At 43.3% G+C, this 19419-nt stretch overlaps 1 protein-coding gene across 6 annotated transcripts in view; it reads left to right on the forward strand.

Moving 5' to 3' along the window:
* Positions 1-19419, forward strand: part of KATNAL2 (katanin catalytic subunit A1 like 2) — a 57407-nt gene that overhangs the window by 11439 nt on the left and 26549 nt on the right. For 3 of the 6 annotated variants that reach the window (XM_073343479.1, XM_073343481.1, XM_073343482.1), the window contains exons 2-8: positions 9872-9942; positions 11713-11879; positions 13865-13907; positions 14358-14487; positions 16745-16843; positions 17406-17504; positions 18456-18533. In XM_073343479.1, the coding sequence (XP_073199580.1) occupies positions 9872-9942; positions 11713-11879; positions 13865-13907; positions 14358-14487; positions 16745-16843; positions 17406-17504; positions 18456-18533 (687 nt within the window). The remainder of the gene's footprint in view (positions 1-9871; positions 9943-11712; positions 11880-13864; positions 13908-14357; positions 14488-16744; positions 16844-17405; positions 17505-18455; positions 18534-19419) is intronic. The other 3 variants (XM_073343483.1, XM_073343484.1, XM_073343480.1) reach the window with 2 other exon arrangements.

A 19419-nucleotide genomic window follows, 5' to 3' on the forward strand; every position in this document is an offset into this window, starting at 1 on the left:
GATGTGGTCATGGGAGACAAACTCCCAAGTGTGCTCTTTGCAGCTGTAGCCTTCCCAGTCCACCAGATAGTACAAACGGCCATGTGTCTGTCAGGAATCAAGGATGACATGTATTTGGTATTCCTTGTGACCTGGATTTCATAGAATCATAGAATATCAGGGTTGGAAGGGACCTCAGGAGGTCATCTAGTCCAACCCCCTGCTCAAAAGCAGGACCAATCCGCAATTAAATCATCCCAGCCAGGGCTTTGTCAAGCCTGACGTTAAAAACTTCTAAGGAAGGAGATTCCACCACCTCCCTAGGCAACGCATTCCAGTGTTTCACCACCCTCCTAGTGAAAAAGTTTTTCCTAATATCCAACCTAAATCTCCCCCTCTGCAACTTGAGACCACTACTCCTTGTCCTGTCCTCTTCTACCACTGAGAATAGTCTAGAACCATCCTCTCTGGAACCACCTCTCAGGTAGTTGAAAGCAGCTATCAAATCCCCCCTTATTCTTCTCTTCTGCAGACTAAACAATCCCAGTTCCCTCAGCTTCTCCTCATAAGTCATGTGTTCCAGACCCCTAATCATTTTTGTTGCCCTTCGCTGGACTCTTTCCAATTTATCCCCATCCTTCTTGTAGTGTGGGGCCCAAAACTGGACACAGTACTCCAGATGAGGCCTCACCAATGTCGAATAGAGGGGGACGATCACGTCCCTCGATCTGCTCGCTATGCCCCTACTTATACATCCCAAAATGCCATTGGCCTTCTTGGCAACAAGGGCACACTGTTGACTCATATCCAGCTTCTCGTCCACTGTCACCCCTAGGTCCTTTTCCGCAGAACTGCTGCCTAGCCATTCAGTCCCTAGTCTGTAGCTGTGATTTGGGTTCTTCCGTCCTAAGTGCAGGACCCTGCACTTATCCTTATTGAACCTCATCAGATTTCTTTTGGCCCAATCCTCCAATTTGTCCAGGTCCTTCTGTATCCTATCCCTGCCCTCCAGTGTATCTACCACTCCTCCCAGTTCAGTATCATCCGCAAATTTGCTGAGAGTGCAATCCACACCATCCTCCAGATCATTTATGAAGATATTGAACAAAACCGGCCCCAGGACCGACCCCTGGGGCACTCCACTTGATACCGGCTGCCAACTAGACATGGAGCCATTGATCACTACCCGTTGAGCCCGACAATCTAGCTAGCTTTCTACCCACCTTATAGTGCATTCATCCAGCCTGTACTTCTTTAACTTGCTGACAAGAATACTGTGGGAGACCGTGTCAAAAGCTTTGCTAAAGTCAAGAAACAATACATCCACTGCTTTCCCTTCATCCACAGAACCAGTAATCTCATCATAGAAGGCGATTAGATTAGTCAGGCATGACCTTCCCTTGGTGAATCCATGCTGGCTGTTCCTGATCACTTTCCTCTCATGTAAGTGCTTCAGGATTGATTCTTTGAGGACCTGCTCCATGATTTTTCCGGGGACTGAAGTGAGGCTGACTGGCCTGTAGTTCCCAGGATCTTCCTTCTTCCCTTTTTTAAAGATTGGCACTACATTAGCCTTTTTCCAGTCATCCGGGATTTCCCCCGTTCGCCACGAGTTTTCAAAGATAATGGCCAATGGCTCTGCAATCACAGCCGCCAGTTCCTTTAGCACTCTCGGATGCAACTTGTCCGGCCCCATGGACTTGTGCACGTCCAGCTTTTCTAAATAGTCCCTAACCACCTCTTTCTCCACAGAGGGCTGGCCATCTATTCCCCATGTCGTGATGCCCAGCGCAGCAGTCTGGGAGCTGACCTTGTTAGTGAAGACCGAGGCAAAAAAAGCATTGAGTACATTAGCTTTTTCCACATCCTCTGTCACTAGGTTGCCTCCCTCATTCATTAAGGGGCCCACACTTTCCTTGGCTTTCTTCTTGTTGCCAACATACCTGAAGAAACCTTTCTTGTTACTCTTAACATCTCTCGCTAGCTGCAGCTCCAGGTGCGGTTTGGCCCTCCTGATTTCATTCCTACATGCCCGAGCAATATTTTTATACTCTTCCCTGGTCATATGTCCAACCTTCCACTTCTTGTAAGCTTCTTATTTATGTTTAAGATCCGCTAGGATTTCACCGTTAAGCCAAGGTGGTCGCCTGCCATATTTACTATTCTTTCGACACATCGGGATGGTTTCAACTGATGGAGGCAGCGGTGTAGTTCAGTTAGGGAAGGTGGGCTCAGTGTAGGATTTCAGAAGGGAAACATGGAAAACTGAGTGTATTTTGAGAGGCTGGGGAAGCTAGAGTCTGAAGATGACCGGCTGTGACTGAATGTACTCCTGTATTCACACCCTACCCATTATTGTAATAATCTTTGTACAAAATATGTACAAAGATACCTTGTGAGGTATCATTTGAAAATTAATAACTCACTAGTCAATATTATAATGGTGAAATGCATGTAGCAACATTACATGTAAAGTTCTGAATGCCCTTGTATGATAGCATGTTTAAACCCATGTAGCCCCAACTAGGCGGAAGTTGTTAAATAGGTCTATCTTAAACACAGAAATTTGTGTTTACTACTTATATGTAAACTGAGGTAATCAGGATCCTCGGGACAACAAGAGGGAGTAAACTGGTTCCTCAGAGACAAAGGACAAGCTAATGCCTCTAGTCAGGTGTCATAGTTGATTGGCCATCACCTGTCAAGTGGCAATTCTTTGGCAACAACGGGGCGGGGGGGTGGGGGGACAGACAGGAACAGTTTGATCTGCACTTTAGCAAATAACAGCATGAAACTTCTTTCACCACGAGACTTCATGTCTCCACCCTCACAGTGGGAAGGAACTTTATCTAGGGGTAATCCTTAGGAGAATGCATGTCAAAGGGTGACTGGACTATAAAAGTGAGGGTCAAAAACACCCCAGGTTATATCTATCTATCTTTTCTTTCTCTCCCTTCCTCTCTTTCTTTCATCTAAGACGACAAAGGAACCAACCTTTTGACTTTGGGCGGGGACATGATCACAGAATTTGGTCAGCAATGTTTCTGGGAGCATGTGGTAAAGATTTTACCTTGAACCAAGTCTAGTTTAACTTTTAGCTTCTAGAAATACTTTATCTTTATGTCTCTTGTAACCTTTTCTGATACTTGTATTCATTTAAAATCTGTTTGTAGTTAAATTAAACTTGTTTTATTTTGTAATCAAAAGTAATCCAGTGTTGTGTTTAAACTGAACAGTTTGGTAACTCCAATTAAGGAAGCAGATTGTTGCATATTGACCCCTTACAGGGGCCATGGACATCCTGGACAGTGCAGAAGACAGGTTTGGGGGGAAATTTGGGATTTGGAGTGTGTTGGGTTCACCCTGCAGGTAGTAACTAAGGCTGCTGGAAGCCAGAGTGTGGCTGGTGTGTTGCTGAGAGCCTGGTGGGGTCAGAGTTGCTGGACTAGAGCTGTAGCTATACACAGACACTCAGGGAATGCTGGTAGGCTGTTTGAGAGAGGTCCAGATTTAGTGCTACAACAGCAAAGCATTGTGAGAAACCCAAGGTTGAGGGGCAGGAGGTGACAAAACCCCTCACTGGTCTGGATTGCATCCTGGAACATGACACCAGGTTAATCTGCTGTCATATTGGGAAGGGTCCAAGGAACTGGTGGTCCAATTTGTGGGAGGGTCACCTAGTCTGGAGGTGTTGGGCGGCGAGCCACACCTGGCATACAGTAAATACTGGAGCTTCTTGTTGCTGATGGTCACATGCCTCTTATAGGCCTTCACTTCTTAATTTAAGTGGTTTTTGAGCTCTTCCTCAATGAGGTGAATCTATTGGTTCCAGTCGGTAGCAGCAACTGGAAAGGGAGGTAGAATCCATAATTAGCAAAGAAGGGGCTCTGACCTGTAGAGGCATGGTTGCTGGTGCTGTAAGAAAAATTTGGATATGGCAGGATCATGGACCAGTTGTCTTGATCTTAATTTGTAAAGCATTTCAAATACTGCTCCAGTACTTGGTTAACCTGTTCAGTTTGTCCATGCGTTTGGGGGTGGTATGCAGTGCAGGTGGATGTCCATAGCCTAAACCAGGGTGGGCAAACTTTTTGGCCTGAGGGCCATATCTGGGTATGGAAATTGTATGGCAGGCCATGAATGCTCATGAAATTACGGAGGTGCGGGGAGGGGGAGTCATGGGGTGTGGCACGGGGGAAGGGCTCTACCGGAACGGTACCGGGGACTCCTAGGGGCTCTGCCAGCAGTGACACCAAAGTGGCTGTACCAGGCACTGCCGCAAGCGGAGGCACCCTAGCTGGGATGGGTGCGGCCCCTGGGTGGTTTTGAGAGTCTTGAGGATGCGGCTATAGAGACTGGAAAGGTCCGGGCCGCGGTGATTGGCTGAGGAATGAGGTGAGTCTCTCGGAGGAGCAATGCCTCAGGGATTGGTCAATGAAGGAGACTGTGGTTCCTAATTGGACTTGTTTAGGGGCAGTATCCTGCAATGTGGCTAGCCTTGATCATTGGCCAGTTTTGGGCAGAGGCTGGTGCGAAGAGGCTGGCGCTTTGGGGATTGAGCGCGGAGGGGTGGGGTTCCGATTCCAGAAACAACTCTGTGAAGTCTGGATAAGCGGTGCTGGTCGCACCTGTGCAGTGTGACTCTGCATGTGGGAAGATGGTGCTCATCCAGGAATTGTGAGTTGGGGGTTGGGGGAGCACTGGGTGGGTGGAGCGGGACAAGTCGTGCCTGACTAATCTAATTGCCTTCTATGGCGAGATAGCTGGCTCTGTGGATGAGGGGAAAGCGGTGGACATGTTGTTCCTTGAGTTTAGCAAAGCTTTTGACACGGTCTCCCACAGTATTCTTGCCAGCAAGTTAAAGAAGTATGGGCTGGATAAATGGACTATAAGGTGGATAGAAAATTGGCTAGATTGTCAGGTTCAACGGGTAGTGATCAATGGCTCCATATCTAGTTGGCAGCCGGTATCAAGTGGAGTGCCCCAAAGGTCGGTCATGGGGCCGGTTTTGTTCAATATCTTCATTAATGATCTGGAGGATGGTGTGGATTGCACCCTCGGCAAGTTTGCAGATGACACTAAACTGGGAGGAGAGGTAGATACGCTGGAGGGTAGGGTAGGATACAGAGGGCCCTAGACAAATTAAAGGATTGGGCCAAAAGAAATCTGATGAGGTTCAACAAGGACAAGTGCAGAGTCCTGCACTTAGGATGGAAGAATCCCATGCACCGCTACAGACTAGGGACCGAATGGCTCGGCAGCAGTTCTGCAGAAAAGGACCTAGGGGTTACAGTGGATGAGAAGCTGGATATGAGTCAACAGTGTGCCCTTGTTGCCAAGAAGGCCAATGGCATTTTGGGATGTATAAGTAGGAGCATTGCCAGCAGAGCGAGGGACGTGATTGTTCCCCTCTATTCGACGTTGGTGAGGCCTCATCTGGAGTACTGTGTCCAGTTTTGGGCCCCACACTACAAGAAGGATGTGGAAAAATTGGAGAGAGTCCAGCGGAGGGCAACAAAAATGATTAGGGGACTGGAACACATGACTTATGAGGAGAGGCTGGGGGAACTGGGATTGTTTAGTCTGCAGAAGAGAAGAATGAGGGGGGATCTGATAGCTGCTTTCAACTACCTGAAAGGGGGTTCCAAAGAGGATGGCTCTAGACTGTTCTCAGTGGTAGCAGATGACAGAACAAAGACTAATGGTCTCAAGTTGCAGTGGGGGAGGTTTAGGTTGGATATTAGGAAAAACTTTTTCACGAGGAGGGTGGTGAAACACTGGAATGCATTACCTAGGGACGTGGTGGAATCTCCTTCCTTAGATATTTTTAAGGTCAGGCTTGACAAAGCCCTGGCTGGGATGATTTAGTTGGGGATTGGTCCTGCTTTGATGACCTCCTGAGGTCCCTTCCAACCCTGATATTCTATGATTCTAAGCCCTCAACCCCACTCCCCAGCTGAAGCACTGGGTGGGTTGAGCAGGGCAAGCCCCTGAGCCCACTGCCAGATGTAAGCTTTAGGGCCAGACTGAAAGGTCTGACAGGGTGGACGCGGCCCACAGGTTGTAGTTTGTCCACCCGTGGCCTAAATGCTTCATGCCAGAAGCAAGAGGTGAACTGTGAGGTTTGGTCAGAAATTATGCTGTCAGTAAACCCATGGAGCCATACCACATTTTGCAGTAGGAGGTGGGTGTTAGTCTCAGCAGAGCGTAGCCGGTTGCAGGGGATGAAGTGGGCCATTTGGATCAGGAAGTCCACAAATGTTTGGCCATCAGATGCTGGGAGTTCCACAGTAAAGTCTGTGGATCCATCGGGATTCACTCTGGGGAAATGATGTACTCCAAAAATTCAATGATGGGCCGGTCGAAGGTGTGCTTTTCCAGTTTGGCGTACAACCCAGGGGGCTTTGTTCTTCATTGCTAATGTTCCCAGAACAGACGGAACATGGTGGTAGTGCTGCAAGTTCTTGAAAAACACCAGAATATTGTCGAAGTAGATGATCATGTACCGATCCAGGATATCCCTAAACACATCGTTTATGAAATGTTGCAGAAGCTCTAGTTAAGCCAAATGGCATCACCAAGTATTCCAGGTGCCCCTATTGGGTATGAAAAACGGTCTTCCATTCATCCTCAGGCCTTATGCACACTAAATTTTATGCTTCCTGAAGATCTAATTTCATGAATATCCTGGCAGTTCTCGGGCAGTCCAGAAGCTCTAGAATGAGGGGCAATGGGTATTGATTATGAATAATCACTCTGTTCAATGCACAATAGTCCACGCAGAGGTGTAGTGACCTGTTGTCCTCCTTCACAAAGATTACTGGTGCCCCGCTAGAGTGTTGGATCGCCAATGAAGCCGTTGGCGAGCTTTTCCTGGGTATACCCATGTAGCGCTTACAGCTCTGGTTCAGACATGGAGTATATTCATTCGTAGGGCACCTTTGCCCAGGGCTGGTGGTCTGTATGGGATTAGTGAGCCTGCATTTTTCTTCTCAAACACATCCAGGAAGTCGCAGTACTTGTCAGGGAGGCTGAGGTTTTGGCCTGGAGCCGCTCCTGTCTGGCTAGCCCCCACTTTCCAGGGTTTCGCTTCTGATGGTCTCCTCCTGTTCTGGGGCCCTGGGTGCAGTTCAGTTGGGGGTAAGTTGCTTCATTGGAAGCATGCTTTCTGACAGTAATCAGAAGGGAAGCTAATGTTCCCCCACCACCTAGACATACATGGGTCCTGCCAATTCAAACAAGGAATGCCAAGAATTATCAGGAAGAATGGAGAGCTGGTTACATCAAAGCACATTGTTTCTTAGTGTTCTTCCATTACGACTTCTAACGCGATGGTCTCTTGAGTCCCCAGACCCGAAGATAGGGGCGATCTATCAATCCTCTCCACCAGGTACTGTGTGGGTTTCAGCTGAAGGGGGAATCTGGAGAGTTTGGCTGCCTCAAAAATCTATAAAGTTGCAGCAGCCCTGGAGTCTGTCATTGCTAGTTTTGGGGGCGGGGAGGGAATCTGCTGCACATGCCACAAGACTTGCAACTGCAGTAGGAATTGGAAATGTGGGGCGACACCATGGTTTCCAGGTCAGGTTCTACTCGAGGGCAGGGGCATGTTTCTGTAGCATTGAACTCTAGTGGTGCCCAGGCTTCACCCCCTCTGCTGGCCCTGGGCTGATCCATTTCCTGAGTTCTTCCGAGCTGGGCAGGAGGCAAGAGCATGTCCTAGTCCCCCACAGTAAAACAAAGGTTCAGCTATCATCGATGCTCTCTCTACTCTGGGGTCAGATGTCAGTAACCCAGGTTGACCTGCCTGGGTTCAGGACTCATTTTTGACCTCATCATTGAGCCCTAATTAGAACTGGTAAGGTTAGGCTGCTTCATTCCATTCAACATCTACCACAAGCTTTTGGAAGTGGGTGGTGGCTGGCCATTGCCATTCAAGAAGCTTCCGGAGGGCAGCCTTTGCAGAGTGGATGTGATGCGGGCCTTCAGAGATGGTTGCAAAGGCTTACAGGAAGGCGTCCCAGTAGGAGAGCACAGGGTTGGTCTGCTCCAACTGGTGACAGGCCCAATGGAGCGTTTCGCCAGAGAGCGGGCTAACTACTAGCCCCACCTTAGTTTGCTCTGTGGGGTGTGCTCGGGCAGAGCAGGAAAAACAGCCTGCGTTGGTTCAGAAAATCCCAGTATTTCTGACTATTCTTGTTCAACCGTTTGGGCAGTAGCACCATAGGGGCTGGTTCAGGTGATGCCTGGTCTGTTTGGACACGTAGTGTCACTGCTTCTCCCGGGGAGCATACGAGCTGCTCACGCAGGGTCTGTGCTTCAGCAGTGAGCAGCGCCACGGGAGCCTGCGGCCGGTTTAGTTATTTGCACTGAGTTGTGGTTCAAGTGTATGCTGTGTAGCATGGGGCTGCAGACAGGTGGCTTGGTCATATGGGTCCCAGGCCATCGGGGTGCTGTTGGTTGGAGGGCGGCTTGTCCCCTCCATCATCTGTGGAGGGGTTGGCTGGCTTTGGGGGGAACCAAAGGTAGTCTGAGCAAACTGACACAACAAGGACAAACTTATTGGTCAGAACAGGAGTCAGGCCAAGTCATGTACAGAGAGGTCAGAGTCTAAGACAGGCCAGAGGACAGACCAAGGGTCAGGCGTCAGTAGGCAGGCAGGGTCAGGTTACTGGGAGGTCAGAGTTCAAGGCAGATCAGACAGCAAACTGAGAATCAAGTGTCAGGTGACAGGGTCAGGTTACCAGAAAATTGGGGCCAGGCACCAGATTACGGAAAGCAATTGAAGAGCAAAGTTGAGGTAAAATCAGGGTCAAAAACTGGAATCTAGGGTCTATCGCAAGCAGGGTCTGGAGCAGAAACAGGCATGCAGTCTATGCTGTTGCTTAGACGGCTCCCCTTCATGGCCTCCTGGTTAAAGCACTGGTACCAACCAATCGGTGGGCTGTGTGGGGCTGCCACTCGGGTCCTGCTGGGTGGTATTTCCAAAGTTTCATGATCCTCCCATGGGAGCCCAGCCTTAACCTCCAGTGGTGATGTGGAGGCATCAGCAGTCCCAAACACCTGTGGTCCTAGTTTCCAGCCCTGTAGTGGGTGAGAGAAACCATCTTGAACAAAGGCTGTATCATGCTAGATTTTTTTTTTTTTTAGTCTTTTTGATGCGTGTTTTCATTTTTATTTGTTTTTAACCATTTCTCCCTTTTGTCCCTTTTACTTGGTATCACTTAATCCATGTTCTTTTGCTAATAAACTTGTTTTGCTTTCATTATAAATCATCAGTGCTATAAAAGTTCAGAGAAGTGTGTGCTTCTAGGAAGCTAACAGGTTGGAGTGATTGACTGTCTCTGTAAAGGTAGTGAACCTAACATTTATTCTGTGAGGGTCCAGTGAGAGGGGCTGGTCCCTGCTATAGGATGAGTTTGGGATGAATTCGGGGCTGGAATCATACCAAAGTCAGCCTTCAAGGAGTAACCAGGTTGGGCAAAGCCAGGTTGAGGCTTGTGTGCTGGGGGTAATCTGTTAGGGTTAGAGCTCTGGATGAAAGTTGCACAACCACAAGACACCCAAGGTTACCAGATGGTAACCAATCCCTGTACTGGCCCAGATAAATCCCAGAATTTCACAAAAATACAAACAGTAAAAGGAATTTCTAATTCAAACTAATTGTTTCTATGAAAAAGCTTTTATCCATCCCGGATGCCTGATGGAGTTAAAAAAATTACAGTGGAAAACCATTTTACTTCTGTTTTTTGACTGCAAGCTGTTTTATAGTTCTTACGTACTGTTGTCTTTATTTAATTGGATTTATTTGGACAGACTACATTTCAATGCTGTTTGTAGCTATAAATAGAATCTGATCATTACATTTGATCTAGAATTCTATCTTCCTTCACAGGACGAGATGCGGACAGAAGCTCGTAGAAAAAATCTTCTCATTCTAATTTTGCATTATTTAACAGAGGAAGGGTATGTTATCTAAACAAAAATATACTACAGTTGTATATTTAGGTATGTTTCTGGCCTTTCATGATGTTCATTTCTGCCCTATAGTGGATGCAATGGAAGGCCTGCTCTGCTAATTAAATTGCTCTGCAGTGTGTCTAATACTAGCATATAACATGAATATTTTACTTTTAAATTCATTTTATTTCAATGCATGGAATAAAAATAAAAAGCTTGTATCTGGTGCTACTTAAAAACTTTTTGCAATCATCTGTAAAGGTTGTTGTTGTTGTTTTTTTTTTTTTTTTAATTGGGGTTGTGCCCTTTGTGATGTGTAACAAAGATCTGAAAGGTTTTAAAAAAAGCTTCCTCCTTGCGTTTACTATTAATGCTAGGAATATCAAGTTAGGTCTTTTTTTTTTGCTGGAGAGTTTCTTGTGGGCTCAGGAAATGGGAATTGTGAACTTTCACATCTTAACTGAATTTTTAACCAAGACATCTTTTCTCCCAAATGTTCATGAGATGCTGGACTTAAATATGTGTAAATAAAAATAAGAAAGTTTTAAACAGCCCAAGACCAAAATAATCCTATTTCACAGAAATCTGGGGCAAATAAAAATGCTATTTGAGAAAGTAAAAATGTCTGGTTATTTTGCTTAGTGGACAAGGACAACAGAGGAGGCTGAGGATGGGCTTACATCAGGTATATCAGCATTGAGCTGCCAAATTCTGTAGTTGATTTGTAGCGTGTGACTTGTTGCGTACAGGCACAATTTCCATTACTTTTAATGGAAGGTACAGTAACACAGAAGGATGTACATATGTAGTTTTAATAGCGTATAAATATATTTTGTATGAAAGTGTAATTATATTAATGGAGTAAATTTGGGGCTGAGAATCAGAATTATCCTGACTTTCCTCAATTTATTGTGTGACTTTGAACAAGCAACTGAGTAAAAAATTTTCAAAAGCGCTGGCCTTCCTTTTTCTGGTATAATTTGCAGTTGCAAAAAATTGCCCCCCCCCCCCTCGCATTTTTACATTTGTATATGAATTTAAGGTGGAAATCTTGGTTCTTCAGCTTTTAATTCTATGATTTGCATTGAAATGAGGTAATAAGTATAGGTTGTACAATTTGCACCTGGATTTGATTTTATGGGTGCAGAAGGGAAGATACAAATTTGCCAGCCCGGGACACAGCCATTTTGAATATTTACCCCTTCATCTCTGCAGGCCTGATTCTGATCTCAGTTACAACAGTGTGAATTTTATATAGCTAGGAATTTATTCAAATAATGTTATTCTAGGTTTACACTGATGTAACTGACATCAGAATCTGGTCCTCTCTCTGTTTCCCCATCAGTAAAATGCAGACAAGTCTCTCAGAGGCATTATGAGAATTAATTGGTTAATATTTGCACAATGGTTTGAAGATAAAGGGCTAAATGTACCACACTGGTTATTCTTCTTTTTTTTTTTTTTTTAATTAATTGATATAAACTAATAATAATGAGGCAGGATGGATAGGTGGATAGGATTCAGTTCTGGATTTCAACAGAATTGGGTTCTAGTCACAGCTCTGTTACTAACTTGCAATGTGATCTTATATTGAACTTTTGGGAAGCACTTTGAGGCCTGTGAATGAAAAGTGCTTATAATTGTTATTGGTTATTAGTTATGTAGGATTGCCACAGTTTGAACTATAACATGTTTCCTTGTATGCTATTTCTCTCAAAGAATTTTATAGAATAATGACATTCAGTTTTACGTTCTTTGCTCTTTTGAAATGACCAGGTATGTTGATGCTGCAAATGCTTTGGAACAAGAAACCAAATTAGCTTTACGCCGCTTTGAAGTTTGTGACAACGTTGATCTTGAGACTATTTTGATGGAATATGAAAGCTATTACTATGTAAAATTCCAGAGATACCCTAAAATTACCAAAAAGGCCCTAGACACTGGTACGTGACTGTGTTCCAAAAAGAAAGCTTTCCAACTTCTGTTTCTCATCATTTTAAAAATATGTGTGCACTAAAATACCCGACACTTCTCAGACTTATCCTTATTTAATGTTATTTCCTCTGTCCCCAAATAATTATAGCGCTAAAGGTCTAGTGGTTAGAACGTGGGATTGGGATTCGGGAGACCTGGGGTCTGTTTCCTTCTCTGTTTCTCACTTCTGTGTGCTTCACTTTTCCTATATGTGTGAATGGATATTATGCTGTTTATCCATCTTTTTAAAACAATTTTGAGATCTACAGGTAAAAAAATAATATCTAAGTGCAAAATATTATATAGATATTTTCTCATTTTTTCCTCTTTGGGTAACAATATTAAGAATGCTCTACTTCTGATTTTATTTTCAAATACAAAATGAATAACTAAAGGGAAAGATTGTAGCCTAGAGGTCATCTAAGACCATTCTTCAAAGTTTATTCCCACCATTATTATTATTTATTATTAAATTTAATGTAGCACATTCCTTTACACTAAATGGTATGTACCAAGCAAATAACAGGTCCTTGCTCCAAAAGACGTGTACTCCAGAGGCACAAGCAAAGGCAATACTGTATGAGGCAACTCAGAACAGACATATTGAGATCGGACCATGAGATCTTGAGTGTTCTTGAACTTGTGTTCAACATAAGGAGTAAGTGGGTTACAGAAGGCAACAACAATACAAGCAGAGGCAAAGTTATGGAGAGTGTTGATTGTTAGAGAAGGGGATGAGTGAGCAGAGAATATCTCCAAGCAGTTTCAGTTGCTTCAAAAGCTTATTAGGAAGTTTGAAGATCCCAGGTAAATGGGACACTACTGAAGCATATAAAAATAATAATCCTTGCATGGATTAAATGCTTTTAAAACCCACCAGTCATACTGACATTCACAATTATGTAAAAGATCAGGAGTGGCTGGAAGCAAGTAGTGTGTGCATGTGAGAAAGATTTACAAACAGGGTCTAGTGTTTGGATTTACAAACAGGGTCTAGCGTTTTAAAAAGGTCATTCCTACAATGTATAAATGATGGAATTAATTGCAAATCAAGGATAATGGGTCCTATTGCAGAACATTTGTTAGATCATATTTACAGCGAGATTGTGATTCCCTTACGCAAACTGAGTAATGCCTCAGTCCCCAAATCAGTGCCTTGAGGAGTATCAGAATCTGTCCCTCATAATATTCTATCTATAGATACTAGGAGGAGAAGGGCCTCAGAACAGCGAGGAGATTGCTAATGGGGTACAGAACCTTTCATCTCTGGGTCACTGGTTCTAATTTAGGATTTTGAGTGACCTCACGTTCTGCTATGTGTGTGTGTGTGTAAATCTTATTTTCTAAGAGTGCCTGAAATAGTTTGTGGGTTGATAGCACATCATCAGGTTGTGACATTTGTGTTGTGATGGCATGTTGCAGGTTGGCAGCTTTAAGGCAGAGTGATTAAAATGGTGTGAGACAGCACCTTAGTCCTAAGGATGGACTCTTAAGTGTTATTGGTCGCGACCTTAAATCTGTCCTACTTTGACAATGGGTAAAAGTTATTGTCCAATGGTTATTCAATGCTGTATGTTAAACGAGTTTAGTGGGCTCAATCCAGTTCCTAGTAAAGAAAGGTCCATATCACAGTAACCAGTGTTGATTTGGCACCTTGTTTGTAGTCTCAGGAGAGAGTCCAAAGACTGAATGGAACTAAAGTTCTGAACTACTTTCTCCACTAGTCATATCAGGATTGAGGCACTTTGCCAGGTTTACTCTGTTACTGCCAATGTTGTACCTGCTTTATAAAGTGACTTTAGTTTCTGAGCTTCATAACCTCACAACTTTCACAAGCACAAGGTTCACTCAAAAATGTTTTTAAAAGAAAAAATAGGATGAAATTTTCTTTCTTCCTTGACCATGGCATCCCACTCTTATTTATTTCTAATTTCAATATTTATTTTTGCCACAGCAGAAAATAAACAGCAACCAAGAAATGGAGGAAAACCAAGAAGGTAAGGGAAAAGTCGCTTGGGTTGGGCACTGCACAGAAGATTTCCCCCTAAGGGTAAAACATGGTACTGTTACACAAATGCTCTGATACCTTGGAGGTGCTAAACTAACATACCGGTGAGCACGCTGGAAACTAAATGGTGGAATTTCATTTTCTTTTAAAAAGCTACCTAAAATTTTAGGTAAGACTTTTTTTTTAAATTTTTCAACCTGATTCATAGATTGCTAAAGTCTCTGAAATATCCCCTCCATCATCACATAGAAAGGGTTAGGGTGGGATTTTTAAAAGCATTCAGCATTGACCTCAATTCATTGACTTCAGTGGGACTAAAGTTAGACCAACACTGTACTTTCTGGAAAATCCCACCATTAATCCTTCTGTATTGTGAGGTATGCTGGAAACAAAATGAGAAGTTAAAAAATTACATCCTGAAAGGCTTTTTGTATCCTAGGACGGCAAGTAGCTCTTCTCATAATCTTCCTAGGATCAACCAGCATCAAACTATGCAGCGGCCATTATCAAAAACCTCATCTGGGAGGACAACAGAGCCTAAACCATCTAGCAAGGACAGCCCCAAACAGGTTCAAATGTGTTGACCATGTTACATTGCAATTGGAATTTATTTTACTTTGGACCATGATGGGGTCTAAATTAGCAGTTACCACTCAAGAAAGAGATCTTGGAGTCACTGTGGATAGTTCTCTGAAAACATCCACTCAATGTGCAGCGGCAGTCAAAAAAAATGAATAGAATGTTGGGAATCATTAAGAAAGGGATAGATAATAAGACCGAAAATAGTATATTGACTCTATATAAATCCATGGTTCGCCCACATCTTGAATACTGTGTGCAGATGTGGTCGCCTCATCTCAAAAAATATATATTGGACTTGGGAAAGGTTCAGAAAAGGGCAACAAAAATGATTAGGCATATGGAACGGCTGCCATATGAGGAGAGATTAAAAAGACTGGGACTTTTCATCCTGGGAAAGAGACTACTAAGGGGGAATAGGATAGAGGTCATTAAAATCATGACTGGTGTGGTGAAAGTAAATAAGGAAATGTTAGGCTTAGTCTACGGTACAGGGGGAGATCGATCTATGTTAAGCAACTTCAGCTACATGAATAATGTAGCTGAAGTCAACATACTTAGATCTACTTACCGCGGGGTTCACACAACGCTATGTCCATGGGAGACGCTCTCTCATCGACTCCCCTTGTGCGTCTCGTTCAGGTGGAGCACAGGAGTCGACAGGAGAGCAATCTGCTGTCGATTTAGCGGGTCTTCACTAGACCCGCTAAATCGACCACCAATGCATCGATCACCGTGCATTGATCCCTTGGTAAGTGTAGACAGGCCCTTATTTACTCCTTCTCATAACACAAGAACTAGGGGTCACCAAATGAAATTAATAGGCAGCAGGTTTAAAACAAACAAAAGGAATTATTTTTTCACACAATGGACAGTCAACCTGTGGAACTCGCCAGAGGATGTTGTGAAGGCCAAGACTATAACAGGTTTCAAAAACGAACTAGACAGATTCATGGAGGATAGGTCCATCAATGGCTATTATCCAGGATGGGCAGGGATGGTGTCCCTAGCCTCTGTTTGCCAGAAGTTGGGAATGAGTGACAGGAGATGGATCACTTGATGGTTACCTGTTCTGTTCATTCCCTCTGGGGCACCTGGCATTGGCCACTGTCGGAAGACAGGATACTGGGCTAGATGGACCTTTGATCTGACCCAGTATGGCCGTTCTTATGATATAGTCAATAAGAGGCTGAGAAAACATTTAGAGGTTTGTGAGTAAAGAGTTTTACTACTTATGTAACTATAACAACACAGGAGTCCAGTGGGAGATGCTAGCTGTTAAGATGGTAGCGGGGAAAAAGGCACAGGTTGGAAATGGAGGAAAAGAACATCTCACATGGGACCTAATCCATCAGCAAATGAAGTTGACAGGTATCTTTCCATTAATTTCTGTGGGCTTAAGAATTAGTCCCATAGTGCTAGAGATGAGGAGGATTACAGACGGTAGAAGGTCAAATAAGATATCCAGTCTCAGTCATAAACACATTCACACAACTCAGTCTAACACGTTTGAGTTTGTAAATGTAATTTGTCACTGTGGTCTTTTGCTCTTTGGGGTCAATTCTGGCAGGGCTGCTGAACATGATGCTTTGCAATTAACTATGTGTTAAGGTGAAGTAAGCTGAGATGAGCTAGCCTAGCATGATTCTTGAGGCATTGAGTAGGTGCCGGAGATTGTTTTCTTAAAATCCTTGAACACGTTTCTGTGTTAGGGGCTGGATCTTATGCCTGACCCTGCTGTCACTTTTTTGTAAGTGCAGCAATTTAGTACACAGCAGTAGCCACTAGTCATGGATAGATGTTGAAGTAACTTAAAATCCTAAAATAGCCCATCATTTGCATTTAAACAGATGCATTGCTCATTCTCTACCTCCTCTTCCAGTCATATCTGTTATCCCTTCTGTACCCTAATGCTCCATTCATGGTGCTCATAGAGGTTTCTCCTCATTACTGAGCACTATGCCGATTTCTCTATACTGTATAGAAAACTCTCTGCAGAGGAAACAAATGAACGCTGAGTGCTAGAGTTGTGGCTCTGAATTGCTTTCAGCAGCTAGCCAGATTGAGACCTAAAGGCGCACATAATAATGTTACATACTAACATCGGGCATTATTGGTATGAGTTCAGTGGAATATAAAAGTTCAGCTGAAAAATCTTACCATCTGGGCATGTGTGAAGAACTACAGTGAGTCTAACACTCATCTGGTTGGAAAGAATTGTTTTTTCTAAAACTGATTTTTCTTTAGGAGAATGACAATACAGTTACTCGGGAGCGAGCTGATTTTGGTTTAAATGTGTCCGCAATCAACAGAGGTGGTGGAGGAGAAAGCACTCACCCAAGAAGGGTCAGTAGAAACTTTCTATGCACAAAACACGTCTACATTATGGGAATGTATATGAAGAAAAGCAGAGAAGTTGTACACGAAGGTTTGATATGACTCTTCTGTACGTTTACATAAAATACTTCTTCTGTGTGGCTGTCTGAGGGCTCCTAAGTATCTGCTGATGGACTGTAACTTTTATCCGTAGCCCATTATTTGGCATAGTTAGTGTACTCTGCATAGAACTAAGGAACAATGTAGAAATAGGATAGAAAAGTCCAACTCCTAATAGTAAAAACAGAAACTGAATGTATAATTTTTTTTCTGCTGCTTGAAAGTGGTAGACAGATGGTTTTGTAGTTAAAGCACAACACTGAGATTTAAGACACCTGGGTTCTTCCCCCACTGCTTCCATTGACTTCTTGGGCAGAATTTGGCCTGTTGCCTTTTGTCGTTGGAGAGCTGTCATCTTGTTAAGCTTGCTTTGTACTCTGTAATTCATGAAGTTTTAAATGTAGACTCAGATACTTTCTTTAGATAGGATAAAGCCTATTACATCACTCTTTTTTTTTTCTCCCCCCTTCAGGGCCAAATAATTGACTTCCGTGGGATGATCCAAGATGCTATCAAAGGAGCATCAAATGAAATAGCCTCAAACAGCCTTAACTGTGATCCAGATCCTTCAGTAAGGGATTATTATTTCCATCTAACAAAATTAACTTTAGAAGTAACTATGCACTGAACTATGCAACGGGGAACAGTAAAATAAAATACCATAATTGACATGGTCCCAACGGTTTGAACTTCTGGAGTTGCTTATGTCCTTGCTGAAAAAGCAATGAATGGACACTAACACTAGTCTAATCTGTTGACATTTATGTACTCCCCAAACAGGGATGTTTGTGGCAAATACAAATCACATTTTATAATTCACAAATGTAGCACAATTTTCAGAGCTCCACAAAACAGATCTGGGTGAAATCCTTGTCCCTGACTTCAGTAGGGACAGACTATTACCCTGTGTGTTCAAGTTTCAGCCAACAGTTTCTTCTGTCTCCAAATTTATGTCAAGATACTGAAGTCTCTGTATTTTAGCCTTTCCCCAGGACACTAAAATCTTTGGGGTAGAGGTTTTCAGTCAAGGCCACTGCTGCCTACTACAAGCCAAAGCCACCAGCAAAATCACCCCTTCTCAGCCAGTGCTAAACTGTATGGGGCTGCCTGTTATACTTGAAAGGAACATCATCCTTTAAAACAGCACATGAGAAGGTGTGATAAGTCGCTTATATTCCTGAAGGGCCTTAATCCCTGCAGGTCAGGTTCTGCCATCCTTATGCTGAGATAAATAAAACTATTTGTGGAGTAAGGAAGCTACTTGCTGTGAGTAAGTTTGGCAGAATCCAGCCCTGAGTCATAAGTTCACCCATTAGGACTTAAGGAGATCTCCTATAATGGCTTACCCTTATAGTGAAGAGCTATGGGGGCATCTCAGATATGTCTTATTTCAATGTCACTGTTGTTGTTTGTACCTTTACCATTTTACCTGAATGTGTTACTGTTTTGAAACTGCTTCATAATTTGTATTAAAAATTTAGTGAAATAAATTGTTGACTCCCACTTACTTCTGTCTTTTTAGGAACGATTGTTGAAACCTCTGAGTGCTTTTATTGGCATGAGTGGTGAGATGAGAGAACTTGCAACGGTTGTAAGCAGAGTAAGATTGGATCTTCATTTCAGTCATTTAGAGGGTTACTGTAGGTTACTGTAGGTGTCTGAGAATGCTGTTGGTTTCTTCTTGTTGGTAAGGATAATGCTAATTCTTGAAGGTACCAGGCCAGTTTTTTTTCCTGGTGTATCCCCATTAAAATTACACCAATGATAAATTAGACCCAATGTGTTTTCCCTTTCTTGCATGTAATGACATTAGAAAAGATATTTTTTCCTGGCCTAGAACACACACAAATAATTTAGAACACTCTTCCTTATGGGGCCAGGGGATATACTACTCCATGCTGTTGGAGCTGTACTGACAAGACCAGCATTGCGTTTCCCTATGTCCTTACTTTCGAAACTGTACACTAGTCAGCTGTTAGGAAAACCTTTAATATATTACCAAGATGGCTGAAGAAGTCAGTGACATGGATTAAGACCCTGATTCAGCAATGTGGTCCCAATTAAATCCCCAACAAATTATATTAAGGATGTGATTTTTCTTTCTATGCAAAAATTCATCTGTGGAACGTACTGCCACAAAATATTATTGAGGCCAAGATCTTAGTAGGATTTAAATGGATTAGATAATTTGACAAACTGAATGAAATTATCTGAATGAATTCTTCAGGGCATACACTAATTATTATATAGAATGTTCTCCCCGGGTAGATTATTCCACAATTATCCATTAAGGAGTTTATTGCACCTTGCTCTGAATTATCTGATACCAGCTACTGTTGAGGAGATGGATCATTGGTCTGATCCACTATGGCCATTACTGTGCTCCCCTTAAAGCCAATGTCTAACCTCCATTGGCTTCAATGAGAGCCAGCCATAAGTAGTGGTTTTTCTGGGAATTATTATTGTGTGTGCCAAGTGCTTCCCTT

Source organism: Lepidochelys kempii, chromosome 5 (genome assembly GCF_965140285.1).
Source record: "Lepidochelys kempii isolate rLepKem1 chromosome 5, rLepKem1.hap1, whole genome shotgun sequence".
NCBI lineage: Eukaryota > Metazoa > Chordata > Testudines > Cheloniidae > Lepidochelys > Lepidochelys kempii.